Here is a 27866-nt window from a genome sequence, read left to right as displayed (position 1 = left end):
AACCTTTGTGACTGGAGATTAAGGGGGGGAGGGGGATGTTTATGTTATCCTGAATTTATCTTCACAGTATTTTACCAGCAGCTGGAATTTCTCTCCAGTCACTTTCCATGAGATGAGGCTGCAGGGGCTGCAATTCTGTCAAACTGGTGGATATAGATGCATTGATTTCAAACACAACTACCATATTATTATGGCTGCGAGTTACTGCTCCTAGAGCAGAGGCAGCCAAATTGAATGTATTTCACAATCATAGTTTTTGAACTGGTGTATTAGTCGAACTTTGTGCTAAGGTACCAAAGGATGATTTTCTGTATCTGTTGTGCTATACCTATTGTGTTCTGCTGTCTGTGTTACAAAGACCATAACTTTGGACATAGAGGCCATCAGGACAGATTAAAGGCAATAAAATCCTAAACCGAAGCAGCTAAACCCATCCAAGATCATCTGTCAGAGACCTTAAAGGAGAAACCTGTTTTCTTAACAACTCTACCTGCTGTGATTATATTATGAAGAAATGTTATCTGAGAGAAGCTTCCATGCATGGTGGAAGAAAAAAACCCTGTCTGTAATGGATGACAGAGCACCAGGTTCTTATTTCAGACAAAGAAAACATCATAGAAGTTGAGCTTGCAGCTTCTGCTCAACAAACTACATTATTGCAATTGCAATGTATATTTGAATGTTGGTCTAAATGTTAAAAGCTACCTTGACTTCTCCAAGTGTGGGGTGCTTTACATATTCTTTACAGAAAGCTGAATCCTGGTGAGTTGTCTGTATTATTAAATTATCCAGAATGCCAAACTCAATATCAAAAAGTAAAACCTCATGGTTGCAGAAGGAAAGGTGAAATATGCTGTAAGAGAAACAATATTAGGCTTAAATGAAGCCATAAATGTGTATTGCTTTATAGTGTTTTTCTATATGCTATATGCTTTGATTCTTAATTGTATTTATAATGTAACTTTCATAATAGTGAGGTTTGTAATATATACTTTATCTGTGTAAGGCCCTAGGTATATAGATTACTTATGAATAGGGAAGGAAGGGAAGCTCTTGTTCTAAATAGGGCACTGCAATACAAAAGTGTATAGTTTATTTGAAAAGGCTTACGAGAGGGAGCATCAAGCATTTTTGAAAGAGAATATTAATAGGAAGGTTTCACTTCCAAATGCAGAGAGCCAAATGAATGCCCAAAATTCATTCTTATCTTTTGCCTGTAAGTAGTGATCACACAAAATTGTGTGCACAAACATCCACTTTTATGTATATTTGACTGCCAGGGATTGTATGCATGAAAGATGCTAACCTAGCAAAATGTCATCTCCAAGAATGTCTTGACTACAAACAGTTTGTTTATTTGCTTGCTTTATTTTGGAGTTTTAAGTCTGTCTGAAAAGTGGTATTTGTAAAGAATGATGATCAAATAACTGAATATCTGCTTTCACCTGCATTATCCTAAAATAAATGATACCAATTTTTGAGGTGTGAATAGGTTTCCTACCAGGGGAGTGTAGGGTTGGGTTAATCATAGTCACACACAGCTATGTTTTTAGTCCATGGGAAATTTCAGGTCCCCAAATGGGAACTAGGTTGCTTCCACCCTTTTTTTTTTTTTTTTTTGCCCAGATATTCTTTTACTTCTTCAAGTCTGGACAAGATTCTAAAAGAAAAATAAATAAAATAATATTAATAACTGCTTTGGGGTTTGGATAGGTCTCCTGAGCCATCTTCAAAAGAATAGGTTTTTCAGATCTGCTAAGGACTCACTATATAAAAATCAGACTTGCTCGGGGAACTTGTTTCTTGCATGTGAGACTGAAACTTTCTCAATAGCCACTTCGGAGCTGACAGAGCTCTCTGTCATTTGGGTGAAAAGCCAAAGGGCATCTTTATTCTCTTGAACCTCTATTTCTTGGGATTATTTTTTGTCTACATCAAGAATGAAAGTTTGTGCATAGGTGACACGGCATTCTTGTCGGCATCTACTTTAAAACCATTCTAAAATCTACTCTACAGATTAGAGTTACCACATATTTTGTCCCTTGCTGTTGTGAAATGTGTTCAACTTTGCTCTTTCCAAAAGTACTGGAACTTTATTGCATCAATATGAGAATAAAGAGAGAAAAAAATACATGTTTCACTCAGCTGGTTCAAGATAGGGAGGAAAGTTTTCTTGGTTGATAATTTGCTTTTGCACTTGTTTTACTTGGGGAAAGTGGTGGATAATGATACCTTGATAAGAACTTCACTTAATCAGGAAAAATGCATATTTTCTGCCAAAAATGTGGAAAATTGAGTATCTTAGGTTAAATCAAAGGATTTTAATGAGACGTTTGAAGAAGGAGAGGTAAAGCAACTTGTTTCTACTTGAGAAGAGCAATACTTTTTTAGAGAAATGTTAATTAACATAATATTGACTGGGATGTAATACAGAGAGTAGGGGGGTCCAAACTTTAAAAATGTGCTTGTTATCATAATTATCTACTTAAATTAAAGGTTATCCTTTGATACATCTAGTTACATCTGTGAATGTAGCTGACTCTACTTACACCAAAAACAAAACTGTATTTAATGTCATGTTAGTCCAAATGTAGGTTGATAAAATATGCACTCTGCATTCTGTAGTTTTGGTTCTTACGTGCTGGGTGTCATGGAGAGTGGCCTGAAAAGGCAGAGCCAGGACAAGTAGAGTCATACTTAGACCAAGATCAAAAGAATCAGTGGGCATATGGGCTAGACACAGGCCGAGGAGTTGTGAACCCAAATGCAAATACAACTGTGTAGAGCCTGGAAGGTGAAGGTAAGGAGTTTAACCCCAATGTAGGAGGAGAAAAGGAGCCAGCAAAGGCATCAGAAGAATAAAGTGGTGTTGACAGAACAATGGAATGGTAGCATTTTCAGACAGCTGGTGAAAAGGAAGTCAGTAGCTGGAAGCAGCAGTGCCTGGACTCTCCAGAAACTTGTATCAGTAAGAAACTGTCCAGGGTGGTTAGGGCTGATATTGGGGTTAAACAAAATAAATTTCCCAGCAACTTAGAATCCATTGAAGTCTGATTGCACGGCAAAGGTGGGAAGTGAGTGATAATTGCCTGACTTGTAAGCAGCTGAATAGAAGCCCTGGGGTGTGGGAGCTCTTAAAGATTGTTTTTCTTCCTCATCTATGTATATACTCAGCAACATTTCTAAGGGAGTTGCAGTAATTAACTCTTCTCTCCACCTCCAGACTCTTAAATCTGAGTACAGCAGCACCTATCAGAATGAGATATGTGGGCCGCAAGGCCTGTCCTACCCAGGCCAGGCAGCCAGCTGTTCAGAGTTTTGAAGCAGATGTTTGAGCCTGAATCATAGTCATTCTGTGTGATTTGTGATGGTAGCTGACAGAGGCCAAGTTATTTATCTGGGAAACTCCCAGAGAGGTAGAGACACTTATTCTAGATGGGTTCCTGTTTAGCAACCTACAGAAATATCATGCTGGAATAATCCTTCTGTGTAAATATTTCTTTTCTTTACTCTTTCAAGTGCTCGCTGACCTCACTTATATAGTATTTAACAGGGTACATCTGGTTTTGGTTGTTTCATGACTCAGTGTTGCAGTTCGAAAACTCAGTGTTGTGATTTAAAACATGGTGTCAGGACAGTGATATACAACTACCTATGACCTAAATGTTGTTGCTTTTACCCTCTGGCTCCACTGCTGCCGCAGACCTGGCTCCTGCAGCTCCGCAGGGTGTGGGGAGGCCCATGCTGCCCAGCCTGGCCAAACAGCAGAGCCAATGCAGGTTTATCATCCCCTCGAGCCTGTGTGGCCTTTGTGCTCCAGCACACTTCTCCCGACTGTTAAATATCTCTACCTGGCAATAGCACTTGCTACCCACTGGAATTTCTTGAGCTACAAGTTCTGTTTTATGCATTTCCTCTTTCACTCTAGTCCATTTTCTGAATTTGGGTTGCTGGAGGTAGATGCATTATTATATTCATGTTAAGGGAATTTGTACAAGTCATAGGGAAAGTACTCCATTATACAGTACTGGCTACAGTCAGAATTGTTTTCACTGATACTTGTTCAGCTTTTGTACTTTCCTTTTGAGTGTGAGTTTACATACACTGTCCAGAATCCTTTTCTCAAGCAGGTGCATTTTGATATTATCCAGTTTGTGGTATCTGTCTCAGTGCTGCTAAAAATATTCAAGTAACTGTCTTGCGGGTTTTTTGACAGAAGAGATAATCGCAGTAAGATGAATGATAGTTTCTTTTTTTCCTTCGTTTTTTCCCTGTAAAATCTTAAGAGCTGCCCACACCTCTTGCAGATACATATCTGTCTATGAAAGATAATACATGTCACAGTCTTGCATACCCAGAGGAGCACATCTGAATCAGAGCTGATAAATTCCGCTTAAATGTGTTACTAAAATGTTGAAATGATAGTGTCATCAGTTTCAGGATGGATTGTCAGTTTGTGCTATCTAACAGTTATGGTTCAACATAATAAAAACTCTTTACTAGAATTTGCTAAGCGATAATAATTTGGTTTAAAGCAGAAATACTTACTGGGAATTTTCTTGCATTGGGTTACTACTTCCACTTAAATAACTAGGAGATGGAGAAGGAGTAAAACTAGACTATAAAATATATTTATTTAAGACCCATATAATGATTAAGAGTAAGAAAATGAGGAAGCTAGCTTAATGAATATTACTGCTTTCTGCTGTTTTACACTTCCGCCTTCCACTCTTTTCCATTGAGTTACTTTGTGGCGCATTTAACATCAACAAATGTATGCTCATTTTTAAGTGATGTCTTGTGAAAAAAATCATAAAAACTAATGTCTTGTGGGTTTTGTGGAGGATGAGACTAATGGCATCGTTTTAACAGCCGATATTTGATACTCAGATGCACTGTTTGCTTTGCAAAAATTTCAAGAGATGAAGGCTACCGGCTAGCTAGAGTTCCTCAGAGGTACCTCATAAGTAAGGTCATACCTACACATTGCATATTTACTGATCAGTCTAACAGAAAATATTTTTTTGTTTCCCAAGACAGTGGGAGGGAGCAAGAATTCTGAGTTTAGTAAAAACCAGACAAACCAACCACCCGGTTATTAAATATTTAGCATTGTGGGAGCAAGCAGTCACTTCTCTGTATCTCATTATGAGAGCAGTCAGAGCTGCACTTTCAGAGCTTCATGGAAAATGATGACATGAGGGAATTCGATAAATAACAGTATACTAACTTTTATAAGGCCTGGAAATATCATCTACTTGCAGAAATGTAAGTTATGCCAACATGTAATGGCTCCTTTTCATTCACTGCCCATTTCTTCGATATTTTTTAACATAATGATTGATATTCTTCATCACATGCTCAAAAAAGAGACCTTTTTGTTGGAACAAAAACTGAAGGAAACAAGATGTTTTTTGTTATTTGCTTCTTGGAAAGCTAAATCCAGAATGGCAGCTTTTATAGCAGCATTGTGCTGTGCAAAATCCTAGCATTCTGGGCCGGGTTGCCATCATTTCTCAGGGCCATTTGATCCTGGAGTTTTAACTTTATTTCAGGGTATCTGCTTATGAAAAGAATGATATTTGCAGGATCTCTGGGCTAGCTATCCAATAGCATTTGTGAAATCTGATTTTTAAAATGCTGTTGCAGAAACTGATACTGAAGAATTCCTAAGATATGCTTTTGTGGCTTAGTTACTTTCTGATAACTAATCTCAAAGAATAACATTTGGGCATATGGAAGGCAGAAAAGAATCTCTGTCAGCTTTTTTGAGAAAAAGAGGTGAACAGTTTTTATCAGATTAAATTGCTTAGCAATAAAGATAATGAATACAACCAAACATTAATTTTCACAGGTTATTCCCTTTATTTTTACCTTGTGCAAAAAGCTCTGAACTGTCAAATTCCAGTTCACAGGTTGATGCCGAGAATGCTGGCTCTGTATTCCTGGTACGTTTTGCAGGTGAAAAAGTGGCAATGAGCACAGCACACCAGCTTTTTAGGACCCTATCCTTCTTTATCACCATAACTGTTTATCAGTGCCAGAAAGTGTAGAACTCAGGGAACCAGACTATAATGTAAGCTCAGTGATGATACGGTGATGCCAGAGCCTGTGGAATGAATGGGAGAAGGCAAAACATGAGAATAGCTGTCACTGCTTATGGTTTAGGCAGAGGTGGGGTCTGGAGCTGGGAGGGTCTGCTAATAAGAGTGTAAGAATGCTCTTCAGGGTCTTTGTAAGTGGGATTAGCTCCAAATCCCACTGATGCCCTACTTGAGCACCATTAGAGAAATGTTTTAGGGGTCTGAGATAAGATCGATGGTCTGCATATCTATGGCATCAGCTTCTGTATTGTTCTAGATGTCCTGTGGCTAACAAAATTTCTTTAATTTCAGGATTGAGGGATGAAGCAGCTCTTCAGAGTCTGATATCTGCTTTTCTTGTGTGACCTCTGGCATATAAAGGTTTTCTGTTTGTTGGTGGAACCAAGCGATAACATTCCTCTGTGGGCAGTGAAGGGCTTATTTCTCCTGTATTGTTTCTATGTGGAGTTTTTTTATCTTGCTTGATTGACAGAATGTTGAAATGCTAAATATTAATCTACTTTGTAAAGGAATTTGAATATGAGCACTTCTTTTTCTTTCCCCTGTACAATCTATTCATCTCCATTGAATTTTTGTCCTCAAGTATGTCCAGAACATTGTAAAATAGAACAAAATTCATTGACTATCACTAATAAAAGTGATTGACTCACTTTCTGGAAAACAACTTCTCTGTTCTTGTTAGTGGTTTAAATTAGTCCTGATTGAATTAAATAAAATTTCTTAACACCTCAAACTTTGTATATAGTACATTTGTGATTTTTTTTTTTTTTTTTTACAGGATTTATCTGGGGAAGGCTACAGAGACACTATTGGTGATGAACACTTTCATCTAGAAGGTATGTAAAGAACAAAATTTATTAGTTAATATTAAGGGATATGGGAGTACATCAGTGAATAATCACTGTGCAAATGCATATATGAGTGTGTGGTTCTTAGTATACTGATGTGTCTTTTGCCTGGCAAAACTTTTAAGGTGGGAATAGGGCATTGTTTCTGAATCTCCTACCACTGTCTTCCTAGTATCAAAAAACTCAACCACTTGGATCATAGGGACCAAGTGTTTTAGAATAGAATCATAGAATAGTTAGGGTTGGAAAGGACCTTAAGATCATCAAGTTCTAACCCCCCTGCCATGGGCAGGGACACCTCACACTAAATCGTATCACCCAAGGAAAAGTCCAACCAGGTCTTGAACACTGCCAGGGATGGAGCATTCACAACCACCCTGGGCAACCCATTCCAGTGCCTCACCACGCTAACAGGAAAGCATTTCTTCCTTATATCCAATCTAAACTTCCGCTGTTTAAGTTTTAAGCTGTTACCCCTTGTCATTTTGTTATAAAAATTTAGCCTTGGCCATGATCTGATTTACTTATTTTATTACAATTGATTAATAACAAGAGGCAATAAGCAAGCAGCGCTGGGTGCGCGGGGAGTCTCTGCTCCGCCAACAACGCACACTGGGGTTTTTGGGGTACAGTCTCTTATACTTCTTGGTCCAGGGTTTCAGTTCCTGGTTTTGAGTTTCAGCCAATCCTGTTGTCTTCTTTGCCCGAAACTCGTTGTGGCTCCTTTTCATTTGTTTCTGTCCCTTTGCTGGGGTCTTCTCTCCAGGTAAAGAAACATACTGAAACTTCTCGGTAATACATTAACAGAAAGATGTCTATCACAAGCTTAACCACAATCTTAGACCCATATATTTAACAGGATGTGTCTCCTTGGTTACCTAACCTCCTTAAAGCATTCAAGCAGCTAAACAAAGCTAAAAGCGTTCCTTATTGTTTTAACAGTTTAAATGATTAAAGAGGGGACTAGCTTATTCCCTTGTTTCTTCTTCTTTCCCATCATTACACTGACAGCAACATTTATTATAATCAAGGTCGTTTTTATACATTCCACACATGGTACACTGGTCACGGGTGCATTGGTAACAATGATTTCTAAGTTCTTGACATGAATCATTCTTGTATTCTTTACACTGTCACTACAGTCCCTAATGAAGCGTCCCTCCCTAGCATCCCTATAGCCACCCTTCAGATACTGGAAGGCTGCTATGAGGTCTCCATGCAGCCTTCTCTTCTCCAGGCTGAACAGCCCCAACTTTCTCAGCCTGTCTTCATACGGGAGGTGCTCCAGATCCCTGATCATTCTCATGGCCCTCTTCTGGACTTGTTCCAACAGTTCCATGTCCTTTCTATGTTGAGGACACCAGAACTGCACACAATACTCCAGGTGAGGTCTCACAGGAGCAGAGTAGAGGGGCAGGATCACCTCCTTCGACCTGCTGGTCATGCTCCTTTTGATGCAGCCCAGGATACAGTTGGCTTTCTGGGCTGTGAGCGCACAATGAAGCCGGCTCATATTCATTTTCTCATTGACCAACACCCCCAAGTCCTTCTCCGCAGGGCTGCTCTGAATCTCTTCTCTGCCCAACCTGTAGCTGTGCCTGGGATTGCTCCGACCCAGGTGTAGGACCTTGCACTTGTCATGGTTAAACTTCATGAGGTTGGCATCAGCCCCACCTCACAAGCATGTCAAGGTCCCTGTGGATGGCATTCCTTCCCTCCAGCGTATCAACCGAACCACACAGCTTGGTGTCATCGGCAAACTTGCTGAGGGCACACTCAATCCCACTGTCCATGTCAGCAACAAAGATGTTGAACAAGACAGGTCCCGACACCGATCCCTGAGGGACACCGCTTGTTACTGGTCTCCAGCCGGACATTGAGCCATTGACCACAATTCTTTGCTTGTGGCCATCCAGCCAGTCCTTTATCCACCAAGTGGTCCATCCATCAAATTGATGTCTCTCCAATTTAGAGACAAGGATGTCATGTGGGACAGTATTGAACGCTTTACACAAGTCCAGATAGGTGACTTCAAAAAGAATTCAAGGTCTCACAATATTTTCTACTTTTTTTGGCACTAGTAGCAGTAGTAAATATCATTGTCCCCAGCAGAGGCAGTAAACTCAGTCACTGAAAATGTTAGCACTGGGTTTTGTGATACACTGCACACTCTTCAGGGTTACACAAACCAGACTCAGCATTTTCTGCACTTATTTCTAATAAGGACCAGAGGCTCTTATTCTATACATGTCTCTTGAATATGAGTGGAATCATTATTGCCTCAGAGAACTTCTTCTGAGGCTCATTTGGTCTCTTCCCCTATGATTAGGTCTCTCCTTGAAGTGGAGATGGAACCATTGTGGTGGTGGGAAGGGCCTTTGGGGACCTTGAGTATGGACAGAGAACATGTCGGAGGTACCTTCAACACCAGTTGGGCAAGTGGGGGTTGATGAATGGAAGAGATTAATTTGAGGGCATTACTGTTCATTCTTTTAAAAAAAACAGAAAATGAGACTTCAGAAACCCTGTAGTGTTACAAGTGGTTGCTTGGGGCAGTGTGCTAGATTTGTATTATAGACTAGTGGAAATAATATGCCTAATTTATTTGGAGCAATGAACTGTGTCAAGCTTAACTGGGAAATATATGTCCTTTTATAATCCAGTCATTTGTTTCCAGTGGCAGAGACTTCCGTCTAAAGAGAACTTGAAAGATTCTCTATGTTAAGGCTGTCTGTCTTCCAGTTGCTTACCTGTGAAATGTGTTAATATACTGTGTTTCTTGGATCCCATGTTTCTATCACATCTGTAGTTTACAAAGAATATTCCCTAGTATGTGCCTGTAGCATATGAGCTCGAATTCAGCTCTTGCTTGTAGGCTGTTGTTAAACACAAAAGCAGGATATACTTGCCGTGATGGAGTCAGTGTTTGTTAGAAGTGCTTCTGTATTTAACTTCAAAACAGTTTTCCTTTCTGCTCTTAGTAAGACATAACTCTAATAAAGGATGGGGTTTTAATTTTCAGAGCTATAGGAGACACTACTTAACATAGGATATTAAACATCAGTAAGGTGAATAATTTCATTTTCCTGTGTCTCTAATTATTTCTTCCTTTGTGTGTAGAATTGCCTTGCATAGCAAGCATAGTATCCAATGTATGTTATTTCCAAACTAGTCAGCATCAGGACTGTTTATTAGAGTGTAAAGCCGTTTAGGCTACTGTAATTTCAGTCTTCCAGAAGTTTTGCATTATTACTTCTGATGCATCTCATTTCTTATGAAGTAGGTGAGTAGTGCAGACAAGATTTAGGACAGGTGGTCCTTCCTTTGTGTGCTGCCACAGGGGAAGAGCTGTTTGGCATCTTTCCAGCTAGGAGGCAGGTAACTGTTCCACCCAGTGCTCAGGCAAACATATGCAGATTGCCAAGGCTTGGTCCTTATCTCTTCTGCTTTCAGATCTTCAGGCTGTGCTTCATGCTGCGGACAGTGTTAGCCACTTCCCACTTGAATGGGGCATTTGAAATCTTCTAGTTAACAGATTATACCAGAAGCATTGTGTTAAAGCAGGATGCTTTCACCCTTTACGCATAACTTTGTACATTTTACAGGCATAACATATTTGGATGATTGTGATAGTGCTAGCATAAACTTGTGATATTAGCATAAAGTGAGGCTGAAACATGATTTGAGACCTTTGTTAGGGCACAGCTTGAATTTTATGCGGCTTAGGTGCACGATGATCACTCATAGCTCTTTTCCGCATAGAAATGTTTTGTGTGAAAATGTACTTAATATTCTAAGAAGTATATTAATTTTCCATCAAAAAGTTGTTCTGCCCTCATTTTGCTACTCACAACCTTTACATATACACTGGTACAATACATGTATGTTGCATTATTATACATTCATGTGTCATAAGGTAACATCAACATCACTGAAAAGTAGTTTCAGAGATAGGGAGCTGTATCACACTGAAACATGGTTGATTGGACTAAGCATACAAAGAACATGAATAACAAACACTCAAACCCAGCTCTTACCAAGTACCAGGCAAGTGTCTAATCAGTGAACTGTATTCTGTCTTCATAAATACACAGTAGGGATGGAAAAATGAAAAAGAAACATTTCTCAGATTTACAAAAAAGCACAGCAGGTGCCACAGTTCTTTTAGGTTCAGGGAAAGTTACAGCCTCACCTCTAAGATTTTACTGGAGAATAAATCTGAATTCTTTAGAAGACTCTCACTGAAAAGACAGAGTGGCAGTAAGAGAAATAATTGAATTCCTTATTTTGTTTTACATAGTCAAGTTCATTACCTTTTTTTTTTTCTTCTCTCTCTCTTTTCCCCCTCTTAGCCGTCTGAGCAGTACAGATAAAAAGAGCTCTCTTTGCTGGATTTAACTTCTGTGTTGTTATGTAAAGCTTGATCAAATCCTTTCGTCTTAACAGACTTAACTGGCCAACAGCAAACGGCTCGGGATTCTGGGATTAAGACTGTATTTGGTAAGAGGACTGGTGCATTAGTGCTTTTTTTCTGAACTATAGAAAGAACAAAGTAAACATCAAAAGCATTAAGCCATGAGAGTGGATTGTTGACTCAATGTTGCTGCATGACAAGAGGTTAGAACACAATAGCGGCAACTCTGTTTACTGAGTGCTGTGCAGAAACAGTTTGGCCAGTACTGTCTATTATATCCAGCACCTGCCTTTGATTTTGCTGCTGGGCAAGTCACTAAATTGAAATTTTTTCATTTTCCCTTATGTGGTCAGTGATTTCCTTAGATAAGAGACAACAATGGAAACCTCATTTTCTTCTTATGTGTTACTTACCCTGATTCCCTTCTTTCTCGTTCATTAATAACTGAACGACCGGGCATGCTGGATATAAGTTTTGTAGTGCCTTCATTTGCAGCTTTCATTCCAAGTTTAGAAGTGTTTTCCCACTGCACCGTAGAGATTGCCATTTGCCAAATTTAGAGTTCTTGTGCAATCTGCTGTGGCTGTGTACAAACTTCTTGCGCTTGAACTTTCTTGTCCAGCAGCTTCTGCACAGGAATCATATGCTTCATCACCCTTCATGTCTAGGATAAAAGGGCTTGTGATTTTTCTTCCTTGTACCTAGATAGAATAGTAGGTTGCTGGAACTGAATGACTGGAGGTGGCTCTGGAAGAAATTGTAGAATCTAGAAATGACATTGGGAGATACTTTTCATTCCACTTGGGGAAGCTAAAATGGCAGGCAGGAATTGAATGTAGCTTCAAACAGCAAGTCACTCTTCAATCACTTGCTATCAGTGTGTTCAATAATGACATCCAGGTTCTCTCTCTGCTCTTTAAGGCGTAAGAAGCTTTTCAATTAGTCGTTCAAGAGTTCTGCTCTTGTTTTGCAGAACTTTCTTCACCCCCGTTCCCTTAGTAAATGATCCAGGGAAAAGGTAATTTTCACAGCTAGGAAATTTTCACAGCTACAGCCTGTAGACCAGGAGAGCTGTCTTGTCTTGACCACTCCATGTCTTTATGAAGTGAACTGAAGTTCCTCCATCTTATCACTTGAACAGTTAGCTTTTCAGAGCAGGCTGTTTTCTCCCTGCTTGTGACATCTGAACCAGAAGAAGGAAAATCTCTCTCTGACACAGGCTGATTGTGGGAATTTCCTACTTGTCTCAATACAAGCTCTTTAAAGCTCAGTGGGATTTAGCTATCAGTCTACTTTTGGAGTTCAAGATGAAGTCTTTAAGCTCAGGAGACACCTAACCTATCGCCCCAATTAGTTATGTGATAGTGTGATTTCTCATGTTACTCTTCTCCTGAAAAGTATGGCTTAAGTGTTTCTAGTAACCAGAAATCTTGCATCTCTGTGTGATCCATTTAGTCCTGTACCTGTCAGAGGAGCTGCTTCTTATGCTGATAGCAATCTGTTCCCTGTTTCATTTGTCAGGAGAGGGTGATGTCTTGATTATTATTCTCTCAACAGAAGACTGGAGAGGATCCAAACCTTCCCACTGAAAGGTCTGAACATGATATCTAAACATGATATCTGAACATGATATCCAAAGTCCTGCTGAAAGTAGTGTCAGAACGTGACCTGTACCAACAACCCCTTTTTTTTACGTTTCCCAAACCAGATATCTAGATGTAAGATGTTCCCTTGCCTGGTATCAGAGAGGACAAAATTATTCATGTCATCTTCTTGCCTGTAAATATTGGAGAGCCCTCCAGCAGAGTTCAAAGCACATGTTGTTGCTGAAAACGAAATCTATCATATCTGTAAGAGAACTACTTGTAGCATTTTCACGCATTTACAGGACATTACGGAATTTCTAAACCTGCAAGGCATGCTGTATTCAGCAAAGGAGAAAGATAATTAATTCTATTCTTAACATTATTATCTGATTTTCATATCCTGATTATATCCTGTTTTTCAGAATGTTGCCAAGGTATGGTACTTGGGCCCAAATTGTTTATAAACTTGTCAACAAACGAAAACTTGAACAATCATCATTTTAACTAGTGTTAACTAACCTATTTGCCTGCAAGACCATATTTACCATAGTTAGATAATCTTGCAGCTGTAATATAGTAATGTGTTGTGCTGGGCTATAAATGGGTGGTAAAAAGCAGTATTTCAAACTGCATGCTCCTTTCTAGTTAATGTCTTATGAGGGTTATTTCATTTCTTTTCTAAGGCTTAAATAATTTTCTGTATATTATGTACATGAAATTCCAGTGTATATATAGAAAAGATACAGATTGCATCTTGCACAGAGGCAAAGTTACTTTATCTCAGCACCATTGTTATTACCCGCCTAGCACTCTTGACACAGGCTTGGTGCTTTTTAGAAAATGAGGGTCCTGTCTCTGTCATATTAAACCAAATAGCTAATAATCACTGACACTGCAAACAGGGTGCTGAAAATTCTACCTTAAAAGTGCTCTTGTGGTCAGCTTTGTGGGATGTTATATGGGAACTCTGCATTTTAATGACTTGTTGCTAGTCCTGCACACTTACCATAGGTTTTCTATGCAAGAGTATCTGCTATGTGATCACCTCAGAATGGTGTTCACTTGCTCAATGGCTGTATTTTTTTGGCTGCCAAGAGGTTTCTGCTGTACCCTTTCCTACTACTCAGTATGACATGAAACAACTGAAAAAAAAAACACTGGCACAGCCACCATTATCTGCCAAACAGCTAGTCCCTGCTGAGGCTGGATGCTGATAAGCTGGTTACTGTGAACTGGAAGGAGTACCAAAGAACACGCCGGGGTGGGGGGGATGGAGCAGTGGAGAGTGCCAAGAGAAAACTGCTTAGTTTGGCAGTTAGAATAAAAGTCACCAAAGAACATGAGACTGGTAGGATTAGTAGAAGTTTTCCTGTGGTCACGCACAGATCCAGGAAATTGTAAGAAGCAGGTAGGCTGTTTGCCATGAGCGGAAGGAAAATCTGATGGCATAAGGCACTTAAAAAAAAATAAAATGAAAAAAGGAAAAATTGTACAAGTGTTTCTTAACATTAGCTGTTCCAGTTGATGGGGGTTGGTGTTTGGATCAGAAGTTTTTGCTTCTAGAGCTGCTGTTTCAAGTGCAGCCAGGTCAGCAGTGATGAAAGACTGTTACCATCCAGTGACTGCCCATGGCCTCTGTGTAATGAGTTAGTGGTCTCCAGGTGTTTCTAAATGGACCTTTACAGTGTCTAACAGCTCCCGCACATGTTGGCAAACAGAGCACAGAAAGGCAGTGAAAAGTAGGCTGTTATGTCACCTCAGAGGGTGAGCTTTCCTCCTCAAGCAGAGCTGCTGCTCGTTACATACATGTTAGGCTATCGTTCTCTGTAGCTGACAACCCACCAGCTCCTATGAGTGCTGCCTCACAGTTTTTGATACATGGTGTGCTTTGTCTATGGTTTGAGAGTTTTGTTCTAGGTTGTTAATTCTCTGTATTAGACTGGGAAGATCATCCTTTCTGTAAGTAATAGCTTCACATTGATCTCTGTAGTCAGATCATCCTATGTTGCTAGAATTCTGTTATGTCTGAATACAAGCAATTTGCATGTTTTGTTCAGGGACACTACACTACAGCGGAGAGCGGAGCCTGGAATTTCCTGCATCCATGTCTGTCCCTTACTTATACAATGGAGAGCCAGTTTCAGAGTACTGTGCAGAAGAAAACCTTCCAAACTTACAAGTGGTCTCTATTCTTTATGGTGGCCAAAGAAAGACAAATGTTAATGTTAATTTATTTATGTGATGTATAAAAAAAATATTTCAGTATAAAAGAAAAGTAATAAAAAGGGAAGCAAAACTAGCACCTCAAAAACATCGAGCTGATCCTTAGTGAACACCTTAAACATGGAAAGCTTAAAATAATATTATATGCTTGGTATTTATAACAACATTGTTTTTCCATGCTCTTTCTACCTAAGACTGACAACTTCTCCTTCTTTCACAGAGAAGCTAATGCTCTTTCTGATGATCATTAAAAAAGAACCAATTAATAATAAGAATATTCATTTCCTCTCAGCTAATTTACTAGGAGGCAAAAATTCACAAGTGGGTATAGCTGTTGAAAAACCTGTGTCTATAGAGCTCTCAAGGTGTTTCTCTTGTAGCATGTGAGATCCAGACCATCAGGGTACATGTTTGAACCAGGAGAATCAAAGGACAAAAGAGCTTAGGAAGACATCATCAAAGGCAGGAGGGCTCTTGCATGCCTTCCACATCCTAAAATTGAGTGAAGCATCATGGCAGAACTTAGGCAGGAGACTGTGGACAGCCAACTGGTTGCTCATGTCAGTGAATGAAGCTCGAAGGAAGCTACCACATAGCAGGACTGAGATGGGGTGAGAAATGGGTGCCAGTGATACAAGGCTTATGCTCTGTGTGTGTGGTTTTAAAGGGCTAAGCCTCCGTAGTTTGGACTCACCCAATCAGTCTTGGTCATTGGTGTTTCCCTTGGGCCGTCAAGGTTGTGATTCAGAGAAGGAAGGAACTGTATCCTTTGTAGGCATATCTGAGCTGTTCATCTAACTTAGGCTGAGTAACACACTGAGTGCACAGGAATGCAGGATGGTGCCCAGCTCTGCACTAGCTGTCCACCACGTGGGTAGCCCGTCACACCCCTAACACCACCCAAGGTGGTTGGGTTACAGCTTGCCACATCCGTGTGTGTGTCCTGCTCTCCTGCTTCTGCAGTAGTGACTAATGTGGAAGGCAGGGTCTAACATCAGATAACACCCTGAAAAACTGATGGACTCAGGCATATCCGTGAGAGACGGCTGATCTGTGTATATGGTAGAGATAAAGCTGCGTTACTGTATGCAGCAGTATAAAAATGTTCTTGAACTTTGCCCCAGGATATCTACCACCAAGAACAAAGACTGAAATATGGGTACAAGTCAAAAGTTTGAATACAATCTCTCTGGAAACATGATGAATACCAGTGGTTTCATTTATTATACTTGTAGAACAAAGGTCCTTTTCTACTTTGAATTTCCCAGCAACGATTATTACCAGTTATTTTTCTTGTAGCTTTGACCACAGTTCATGGAGGCTTTATTAAATATGTTTTTGAAAAGTGAGTCAAAATGCCATTCTTCTAACTCCCCTTCCCTTCCCTTCCCCTCCCCTCCCCTCCCCCCCCTTCCCTCCCCCTTTCCCTCCCCTTCCCTCCCTTTCCTCCTTCTCTCTTTTTGCTCTTTTTTTTCTATTATTTTTTAAATTTCTTTTTATAATCCATCTGAAACTAGAGCATATTTCCATGCAATGATTTGGGCCCAGATAATACTGTCATGCTGATGTTCATGGAATCATTCCAGTTTTGTGCTGTTGTAACTGAAAGAAGTATTATCCCTTAGTATTTCAGAAGATGATATACTACTTGTTTCAAATCCCTTGTCTTTAAATGAAACATTACATTCATTTTTAGAAACCTTGAATACTGCATTTAATAGGCAAAATATTCTTCTGCAATTCCCAGCTATTCCTAAAGTCACCAGTTCTCTTGTGTTTGACCTGACCTTGGCAAAGTCAGGCAATCAAGCTCCAGAGTGCTCCCTTTACTGGTTTTTCAGTAGCTCTCTGAAATAGGCTTTTGTTGACATCCCATGTGCATGCTACTGGAAGGCCCTTCTCTCTTGCCCGTAGGGATTTCGTATCCCAGAGTATCTCATGTGAGGGTGCAATTTATGACAGGATTAAACTGTTCTTGTGTTTCTGGGATCGAATTTAAGGGTCATGGTTTTATACACACAGATAGATGTAAAGATGCCTGAACCTTCAGGCTGGATAGTTTAGACACAACAACCTGTCATTCTCCTGAACCTTACAAACATACAAGTGCAAATCTGCAGACTTAAAGTGGCAATTCCAGTGAAAAGCATATTGCTTTTGCCAGTTGCTGTTCCAAATTCAAAGCGTGTATCAGTCAGGGTGCTTTTGTATGCTTCAACTCCACTTCTGCTGCAGTAGCTACAGAAACCCAAAGTTTTACCTCACCAGGCAGAACAAGTGCCCTTTGTTACCTAGACAGATTACAGCTTTTTCTAAAGTCTGCTCTTCATAAAAGCCCAGCTTGAACAGTGGAAATTCTGACTTGCCTCAGATACTGAGGAGACTTTTACAGTTTCAAGTAGCTCCAGGGTTATATTTTAAAAGTTGAATTTCATCACATGTTTCAAGTTTGGTGAAAAAAAAAAAAAGGCATGATATTTTTAGCAGAAGAAAGTCCACACACACCTTTTTTCTTAACAGATGTTTCATCTCAATCATATCCAAACCTCAAAGCACAAGTAGCAGGCAACCTTATTCTGTGGAGAAAAAGATAAAATGTCATGTGTTTGGAAGAGAGGTTTTTGGTTTGTTGTTTTTTTTTTGGTTTTTTTTTGCAACCACAACTAGTTTGTGAGTAAAAGCAAATAAAAAATGCAATGCTACGGGGTTGTGGAAATGAACCTGAAGCAACATTTCTGCTCTTGAAAGAGCATGGAGTCCAGCTGCTCTTGTTAGGTGGAAAGTCCCAACCCCCAGCCCACCAAAAAAAAAAAAAAAGCCAGTAATCAGGTTTTTCTTGCTTTATAAATCTGATCCAGCAATCCAGGTTCTTTCACCAGTGAAATATGTCATACAAGGTGCCCAGCTTTGTACCAAAAAGGATTTAAACAGAAAGAGAGGAAAAGAATAGTAGTTGTAAAAAATATTACCCAGAAGTACAAGAGGCGCTACCCAAGGAATTTTCACAGGGCTCTGGAGGAGCAGAGAGCTTTGCTGTGCTTGGCAGGGGGGTTGTGAGCAGGGCTTAGCCAGCAGGGGAGTGGCTGATGGCAGCCAAGGAAGTCCCGAACTCTTCGCATATTTATCTAGGAGGGAGCTGCAGTCCCTCTACAGACTTGGAGATATGAGGCTGAAGTGTGGTGCTGCACACCCTTGTCCTGTTATTTTAATGAGCCTTTGCAGAGTGTGGGGCCATCCACCATCCATGTGCGGAAGGTTATTCTCGGCAAAAGGGCTTCAGATGAAGACTGCTCCCTGTGCCTGCTGCAGGACTCTCTGGGAGCTAGTCTAAGCACCCACCTTCTCTTCTGCCCCGTGGCTCTGCAGGGTGGATGCCCAGGCCTTGTTACTCCATGATTTCAGGACACTACTTTGGAACAAAAATCCACAGTGACACTGTCTAGGAGGATATTGCGGAGTTTTCCTGCAAAGAGGGAGCTCAGAGAGAGAAGCTGAATCTTGAGCTGCAAATCACACTGGGCTTTCTAGACAATAGGAAGGGCTGGCTCCTCCTGTAAAATGTGCTCCAAACCATGCTCCAAAATGCCTCCTCTTCTGTCTTTTGAGCAGTATGTAGCACAGGATGGCTCCATCTCTGGTCGTTGTCTTTAGGCTGTACTAATTGATAACAGTTAGCAGTCACCTGCGTTTGTTCTGTGGGAATAATTTCTTGTGTTGTAATCCTGGATGCTCTCTAGTGTTTAAATAAGTGGTTGGGTCAAGCCTTGATGAATTTTATTCCTCTGCGTGTTTTGCAGTATGTAGTGTATCACCTCAGTACTGTTCTCACCCCTTCCTCCCATATGAAAAGGGAAATTGTGTGTGCTGGACTGTCAATCACTATATTGCTTTTCAGTTGTGTTGTGAATCAATCTCCATTCTCCTCTGTTTCTTAGAGTAAGATGTAGGGCTCTGAGGATGAAAAAACTGAACTTGCTACTGAATATTAACTATGAGAGATTTGTCAGATGTACAACTGATTGATCACAGCCAAAATGATGTTACAGTACAGGTCCACAACAGTGCTCTCCCTAAAAGGCTGGCTTTGTGAGGGTCAGAGTGACATTCCTCCTCATGGGAAGCAGTTCTGATGAAATAAGTATTACAGTTCAGGTGCCTTTAGAGGCCCCGTTATCATAGCAAAGGCGGTGGAAACATTTTCTCACTGAACATCTAAGTTAGATGGGAGCGAGTTGATATCAAAGCCTACATTATTAATAACATTACCTACTCAGCCTTCATTTGAATAAAGGGTTATGTAGTGGATGGTTTTTTTTTCCTTCTTTTTCTTCTCTTTTGAATCTCAGGGGGGAAAAATCCAAAGAGGTATAGAAAATTTAAGACGGAAAATCCATTGTGAACATGCATATCTGCAACTTAACACTGAGAAGGGTTTTGTAAAAAGCAAAATTGTTACCAGTAACTAACCAAAATCAGTGTATGGCCATCTTCAAAGAAGAGAGGTCTTTCTTCTTTTACATTAAGTCTCAAGTGATCAGTTGGTGTCCCCATCTGTCACTGTTCAGCAACAGAATTCAACACTTTGCAGATCCATTCACAGCTCCAGGGACACATAATGCTGTTAGAAAGTGGTAAGTGGTCCATATGACAGTGACAGTTTTCACTTAAGAAGTACTTGCCCATGTTAAATGATATAGATAGTTACAGCAGATTGCATTCTGTTAATGTGGCTTTGATATGCTGAGATCAAACACCAATCTTGCTGCTACAGGTATCATCCTGAAGTATTCTGACCAAAGCTTATGGAGATCCTTTCCCCTATCCCTATCCCTCCCCCCCCCCCCCCCCCCCGTTTGTTTTTTTCTGAGACAGCAGAGGAGAGAGAAATTATCTTCTTTGATCTCTGATGAGGAAGGAAAGAAAAAGACTCTTCTGTTCAGGCTTTTGGCTAACACAACAAACACTGTTTAAAATTTAACTTTGCTTAATTAATTAGTAAGTCTCTTTAGTGCTGTCTGATCTTCATCCAAAAGGTATTTTGAAGCTTGAGAACTGAGCATCAAAGTGTATTGGGTGAAGATGGTCAAGTAAGGCATTTAATCTGGCAGTTGCTGTTGATGAAATGCAGCCAGTTGGGGAACTAATTGGAAAAGCGAACCATAATCTGGCAAAATCCAACAAGCTCCGTCCTTTCAGCAAACTCACTCCAGAAGGAGTGTGAGGAATCTAGGTTTAGTGTTTAAGCATGCATGAGTTACACATTAGGTAGCAAAGAGAGACCATATTTTCCTCTGTATCTGCATCTTTAGTGCAAACCTTTTTTTGATAAGGAGATAGATAGTAAAAAAAAATTTTCCACCCACCTCAGCAGCCAGAAAAATATAGACACCAGACCTAGACAGAAACCTGTGATTCTGTATCAAGGCTTGAAAATAATTTTGCTTAAATATGTAAAATTATGGAGCTTGGCAAAAGGTATCAAAGTTTTAAGGGAGGCAGTGTTGCATAGACCTGTGAGTTTGGCTATTTTTTATTCAGGAGAGAAAATGGTGTTCCAGTGTTTGAGTAGATTTCAGTCTACCAATTCCCAATAGTGTCCTAATGGAAACTTTTCAGAATCACTATCTAATGCCTGAATGATTAGAACACATTTTGTTTATTTTTGTTGGGGTTTTTTTGTAAGCTATCCCTCAGTCTGAGTTACCACCCCCGTGTTCTGCAGTTAACTGTCCCCCTCCAGCCAAGTCCTGGCAATGGGTCTTGTCACATCATGAATCTTTTTTTCACCCTGTGGTGTGCAGTTGAACCTTTAATTTGTTGTGATCATCAACAGGAAACTGTGAAATAGAAGATCATGACTTCTCTCCATATTTTCAGGTTGACATGCCCATCCCAGGCTAGTACAAAGCATTGCTAGTACAGTTATTGCTAAATTGGTTTTGACTTGTCCCACTGAACTTAAAATGGACAATTAATTTCCCTACAGTAAGTTTTAGGGAAGGCAGCTTGATCTTTGTTGTTTTGAAGGGTGTGTCTAATTCATCAGCTTCAGCTTTCAGCCAGAGAAAGTTGAATGCATGATTCTGGCACTGACCCAGGACAAGCTGTTTTTCTGTGCTTTTTTTCTGGTGCCTGTGGAACAAGAATGTCGCTCCCTTCCTGGCTGTATTCTGCCTATTCGTTTGCCACATTCATTTGAGCAAAGAGGACCTTTGGTCAAACAAAGTTATCCCCAACAAGGATGTATTTCAATCAACTCTGTACAATAAAACCAAAATGTATTCTTAATGGGGTGATATTTCTTAATCCAGGCCTCCAGAAGAACTTAAAAGTGAAATCTGAATGTGAATGTCATTGTTAATTAACAGACAACTTCTCAATTTAGACTTTCAAACATAGTTATTGCTGTGGTTGTTGTCATCATGCAGTCAGTGAGGAATATCAGCTACGTTTGTCAAACCCGATTTGCAATGAAAAAAATACTAACAGAACCAGATAATTTAGATGTTAAAGACTTCTATCCCTTTGGTCCTCATAGTTTCTGATTTTAAGTTCTGCTGCATCTGCTAAATCTGGGAATTGGAAGTGAAACCCTTAGCTCATTCAAGTCAATAGGAATTTAGTACTGAGCTTGATTGGGCCACCTCTTTGATGCTCAATTCCACCAGTCAAATATTGCTACTGAAGTTCAGTTTAAGCGTTACAGAAGTGCTTATGACTTCATCTCCTTGTCTTGATATGGCTATGTGTTTTTTAATTTTCCTTTTATCTTACTCTCACACAAGTCTTAGGTTCTAGTGTGTGGTTTGTTGGCTTTGCCCCTGTACAGATAATCGTGTCCCTTTGTTTCTGGTAGTAGTTTTAAAGAATTGCTGTGGAATCCAGTCTATCTGATTTGAGGGGAGGGCTAGTAATACTTCACTTCATAAGATTTAGTTTCATGTATGCCAGATGCTGACTTCCATAGGTGGCATTTTTGTCAATTCTCCTGTTTTACTCTGCTTTTGCTCAAAAATTACAGTAATGACCTTGATGTCAAGATAATAGTCACTGGTAATGTCCAGTCATAATTTATTACAATGGAATTGGTAGCTTCCCCCATAGTTCCGCCTTCTGAATTAAGGCCCTGTGATCCATCACATACCTTTCAGAATGGCTGTCATTCCAAGGAGGCTCTGAAGCAGTTCATCTTTAGCCTGAGTTCTCCTAACTGCTGTGCAAATTTGGACTTGGGAGCTGCAACTTAGACCTAAACATTCATCAGAATTGCATCCTCTTTTGTTTCTGATCACAAGAACACCTTAATCCATCTGATGAAAACGTTAAATACAGCTGAAAACCAGAGTGAAACTGTCCTTACTTTGAGAAGGCAGAGCGTTTGCTATGGAGCTTGGAGCTTTGCTTCAATCAGGCTTTGAGAAATCTGAAATGACAAGCCATCTGAGTGAGGGTGAAAGTTTAAGTAGTCACTTTTCCACCTGAGTGAAGCTCTGGTTTGATTCTTTTTTCTCAAATGCAGGATGGAGGTGAGTGACAAATGGTTTGGCTGGCTGAAGTTTAGTATTCTGCCCTCATTCAATAACACATAACGCAGCAGTCAGTTTTATTTTATTTTGGGGATTTTTCGGCAATTCCTAAGCAACAGTTGGAATTATTCCCCACTTTTCTTAGGATTGAATACACCCCTGAAGAAAAGACCTAATTCTTAGTACCTTTAAACTGGTGTTCATTCTCCCCTTCTCTTCCTCCCCCACCTCGATTATGAGCAATTGGGTGGTAGTAATTAACAATCTTAGAGAGAAACATCTGCTAGTACACTTAAGCCAGTAAGTTTGTTTTTCATGAAAGAATGGTATTTCACAATTTTTCCAAGTTAATATTTTTCCTTTATTGTCTTTCCAATTTCAAATATTGTCCAGACGCATTTTTATAGTGTCTTAAGGTTATAGAAGTGAATACAAGACCATTAATAATGAACAAGAAAAGAGAACATCATAAAGAAAACATATGCAGTATTTCAATTCATGAAACATTCTGTTAGGGAATATTATTTTTGAAAGCATATGGCTATTCCCATGAGAAGCAATATATATATATATATATTTTTTTTTTTCCCCTCTAGTTGTGGATTTCCACAACAGGCATATTTTTCTCTGTATATTCGTCTGTGTAGTGCATTCTCTTTGTCAGGACTTGTTATTTGAGTGGGGAGGTAAGTAAGTATTTTTGCACAGATGATATGCGGACCTATTTCTGATGGCCTGGACTTTGGAAACACAAGTCTATTAATTCTCCACACTCCTTTGAGATAGTTGTCTTGTCTGGTCTAGTTTAGTATCATTGGCAGAGCTGAAAGGAAGTTCACATTGTGAATGTATCTGAACCTTGGCATGCAGCTCACTGATGGAGCTCTGTTTACAGGCTGCTAGTTTTAACTGTCTCAAGCAGACATTCTCATTTTATTTATAAGTAGGTTCACCATGTGTTTGTATCCTTCATGAAATCAAGTGCATGTCAATAGTCAAAACTAAGTATAGAAACAAGGTACCAAACACCCTTCCCCTCCCAGACAAAATAGTCATACTCCAGTATGGATTTTTAAATGTTCATTGAGTTTGGATAAGGCACATGAGGATATATGCACAGACACATTATTTGATCACTTATAAATATTATTTAAATACCTCCATATTCCCCTTTAAACTTTCTTCATTTATATTTCATTTTTCATTGCTGAATGAAACTTGACATCAGGATGAGATCACCAGATTTTCCCATTTCATGTGAGCTCCAAAATGAGTAACTGATTTCAAAGGATAATTCCCCAGAGCAACAAGGCCAGTAAGTTCTTCAGATCAAAGGTCAGCAAAGCTCAAAGAGGATAATATCTGGCATACAGTATTTAAACTCTCTGAAGGAGTGTACTGCAAGAAGTAACTCCTCCTTCCCCAATAGTTGAACTCTTGTTTTTTGAGAAGACTAATTTGTCAGAGCACATTTTTCCTCCGTTACATAAATTATACATTAAAGTGAAAGCTTCCTATCTGAACACACAAACTGTACATCCAGAAAGGTTATTAAACATGCCAGTGGAAGGGCTGTGCCTGAAACCAGAAGGTAACTCTGTGCTGTTCCTCTCTGAAGCACCCTATGGACTGGGGAACTCTGGTGCTCTTTGCACATGCCAGCAGCTTTCAGGACAATGCAGGAGCATTGTGGTTTAAGAGAGGGAATGCTTTGTGAGATGCTTCACTTTGACAGCAGAGCCCAGCAAATAGCAGGGGACAGTCACCTTCTGTAAGATCTGCTCCTCATTGCTCTCAGCCGTGAGAGCATGCCATGCCAATGTGTTGGGGGTGCTGTCCCTTAGAGACAAAAGACCACTGTAGAAGTCTTTTGGCCAATGTGTACCTTTATACACTTAAAAGTATGTGTGAAAAGAGGATGGATTTTATTTTCAATTGGTTGTCCATTGTTTCAACAAACCTAGGCGTCATACCAGCCCGCCTTTCATTTATTTCATGTACCCTAGACCGAGATTGTGAGGGATTGCAAAAGCCCCTCATACAAATGTTTCTGTCCTCTTAGAACTGTTCATGTGAGAAGCTGGTCACTGGTACAAATGAGCCACTGAAAATCTAGGGGCATATTTAATAGTTATGAAGAATTGCTGTCTATGTAACCATCCTTGTTGTGAAGGCGCATGTTGCCTTTCAATTTCTTGCTGCTTTTAGAAGGAAAACACAAGGCTGCACTATGTACAGGAACAATGTCATCTCTTGTTTTATGGGAGTCTTTTGTGGCCTTAGCTTTGAACTTACAGGAATATGGAATTGTATTTATGGACAAAGTCAGTACAGAGCAAATGGCCCTTCTACAGATATATTTCAAATTTCTGTAAGTAATATGTATTTTAATACATGCCTTTGTTGATAAACACTGTACAGAACCTCCTTAAGAAACAGCCCCTGCTTGTCCAGTAACACCAGGTTAAAAAGACAAGGGAAGAAACAGCAATGAAGCAAGCTTTCTCCTCCTTCAGCTGACCCTCTTGCTTAGCTTATGTTTGGTGTGGAGAGTCCTAACATGGCTTGGAGCAGAAATCCAAGTGTGTCAGTATGTGCATCATAAATGTCATGTCTACTTGCATTTGTACAATGCAAATTGCATGTCTGTGTTGGGAAGCTAGCATTAGTATAATGTCAAGTCTGCAAATAAGTATCAAAGTCAGGAAATTCCAAAGGTTAGGATTTCTATCTCCTTCCTCCTTTCTTTACTGTACATTCAGAATCTTTCATAGTATACCACAGTTTCGAAAACAAACAAACAAAGTAATAAAATAATGTTAAATTTAAACAAAGACATAAGACTAGAAAATGTGATATATATTGCAGTGTGGCAACATGAATATTGTGGCAGAAATCTTACCTTTTGGAATTTCTGAGAGTATAAAGCTATGGTAAGGGTAGATTTTAATTTTTTTTAAGGTAATTTTTTGGTTTTAAATGTGAAAGAAAATGCTGAAAAATGGCCAAAATCATACCTTAATTTCTAGCATGTTAGTGACTTGCTTTTCTGGAAGAATGCCTGGGAGATGCCTTAGCACTGCTGAATGCCAGGAGGGCCAGTTTGAAATGGCTCATCCGGAACTGGAGGGGATCATGTCTTCTTTTTTGAAAGGAATCCGACTTTACTGAACTGGCACTTCCATGAGATCTTACAAAGGTATCCCAAGAAATGGTTCCTACATAACATTAGAGTAAAGACTTCGGGTAAATACAGATGCTGCAGTACAAGTGAAAAAGTGCTGACTCTAATACCCCCATTCTCACAATATTTTCTGGTTTTTGGGAAGTAGGCATGATTACTGCTATGCTGAATAGGTATGGGCATGACATTGTTGGCAGAGGTATGTGGATGTATAAAAAATAAAGTTTGAGGCTATGGTTTAAAGATCTGTGTATATTTTCATACCACTGATTCATATAGAATTAATTTTCTTCAGGTATACAGCTTCACCATGTGTAAGGCTGACTGCCTCTGCAGGAGCCAAAGGCATGGCTATTAAGTTACTCAGCATTTGTCTTTTAATCCACAAGAAGTATATCTTACTGTTACATATCTGATGCATGTTGTGTGTTGTGATATATGTCTGATGTTAACAGATTCTCTTTATGAGTGCTATTGAATTATGCAAGTACATGATGTTTTGACTTGAAACTGAAGTGAAATATACTTTTTCAGACATACAAGAAACTATGCAGCTTAATCTTTTTAGCAGGTAGCGTTACCTTCTTGGAAGGTAGTAAGGTTTGTGTGTATTTGGAGAGGGAAATTGGAATAGAACGAGGACTTCATTTCAGCTTCATTACTTCATTCACTGCTGGTGAATGCAGTGTGGTTTTGCAATATGTCACAAGCTTTCAGTATTTTGCAAATTATTCAACTTATTAACAGTAACAGTTCTGCTGATTTGTATTCTTATAATACTGTGTTTGAACTTCCTGTGACTCTAGTGATGTTTTTAAGAGACACTGTGTACTGAAAGCTGTTGGTAGATTGTCTGCTGAAATTATCCCAGATGTGTAGTGAACAAAAAAGCAAATCAAGTATAATGATCCTCTCATACAAGTTTGCCGAAATCAATTTCACCCTATTTATAAAGACAGATTTGCAAATAGAAGACTGCTTTGACATTTCCTCATAAGTTTTTTGTTAAATACATTTTTCGCAGTGGCTTTGCCTCCAGAGAAGACAGATGGAGTTTGCAGTGGAGATGAAAAGAAAGTAGAAAAAGAAAATGACACACGCACAGGTTCCAAGAAGCAACTGAAATTTGAAGTAAGTCCTCTGTATTTAAAGTTTCACTGTATTGACAAGCATTGTGGTAGAAAAATAACCTGTGGAACAAATAGTGTCCTATGATGCATGTGTATAGCTCCCAATGATTGTAGTGGGTACAGGAGGGAGCAGAATTGGCACAAGTCAGTGTCTTACTCCTGATGCGCCTTATGAGGTGATTAGTGAGATTTATTTCCAGGTTTGGATCCTCTGTAGGATCTGAAATGTGTAGTAACAAGAGGCATTTTCTTTAAAGCTTTATCTTTGAACCTTTTGTTAGTAATTCATTATGCCAGCTACCATGTTACCAAATCTTTATATTGACTTTCATGGACTGTCGCACTTTGTTAAATCTGATTAGTGTAAAAAGACGTTTGTGAAAGCTGCCCTAACCATTGGTCTTCAGTGCCTGGGCCTTCAAAGTGAAATAAACATGACGTTCTACACTGGAAATCCATCTGATCACATGGGAGGAGGAAAAGGATCCTGCAGGGCAATGAATCTGATGGTCTATTTCCTTGTGGACTTACAAATATCATAAAACTGCCAGACATTTTGTGTAGTTGGCAGGTTTTGTTTATACAGGGAGTGATTTAATAAATATGAGCATTGAAACATGCTGTCATTCAGCTAGAGAGTTGTCTGTCTTTGTGAGGAGGAAGATACTCTGGTACCAGCAAGAAACAGTGTGAATTTTCATCTCGCTGCACTCCAGCAGATGTGGCAAACTTCTGCTTTTCAGTGCTGTCAGCTTGTCACAGTAATGAGCTTTGCATTGCTCGATTGTTATTTAAAAGACCATGCAGCCACCTCGCAGCAGCTCAACTGTTCATTTGCTTCTCTAGGGCAG

General features: G+C 39.6%; 1 protein-coding gene across 1 annotated transcript in view; it reads left to right on the top strand.

The window, feature by feature from the left end:
* NKD1 (NKD inhibitor of WNT signaling pathway 1) overlaps window positions 1-27866 on the top strand; it is a 110608-nt gene that overhangs the window by 62121 nt on the left and 20621 nt on the right. The window contains exons 4-5 of the mRNA XM_061469068.1: window positions 6883-6940; window positions 26910-27016. Coding sequence (XP_061325052.1) covers window positions 6883-6940; window positions 26910-27016 — 165 coding nt within the window. The remainder of the gene's footprint in view (window positions 1-6882; window positions 6941-26909; window positions 27017-27866) is intronic.

The sequence above is a fragment of the Pezoporus flaviventris genome, unplaced genomic scaffold (genome assembly GCF_033815535.1).
Source record: "Pezoporus flaviventris isolate CSIRO_AGI_PZ_B2104156 unplaced genomic scaffold, CSIRO_AGI_Pfla_v1 ptg000054l, whole genome shotgun sequence".
In the NCBI taxonomy this organism is placed as follows: Eukaryota; Metazoa; Chordata; class Aves; order Psittaciformes; family Psittacidae; genus Pezoporus; species Pezoporus flaviventris.
Note: the sequence above shows the minus strand (reverse complement) of the source record. Positions and strands in the feature narration are given on the sequence as shown.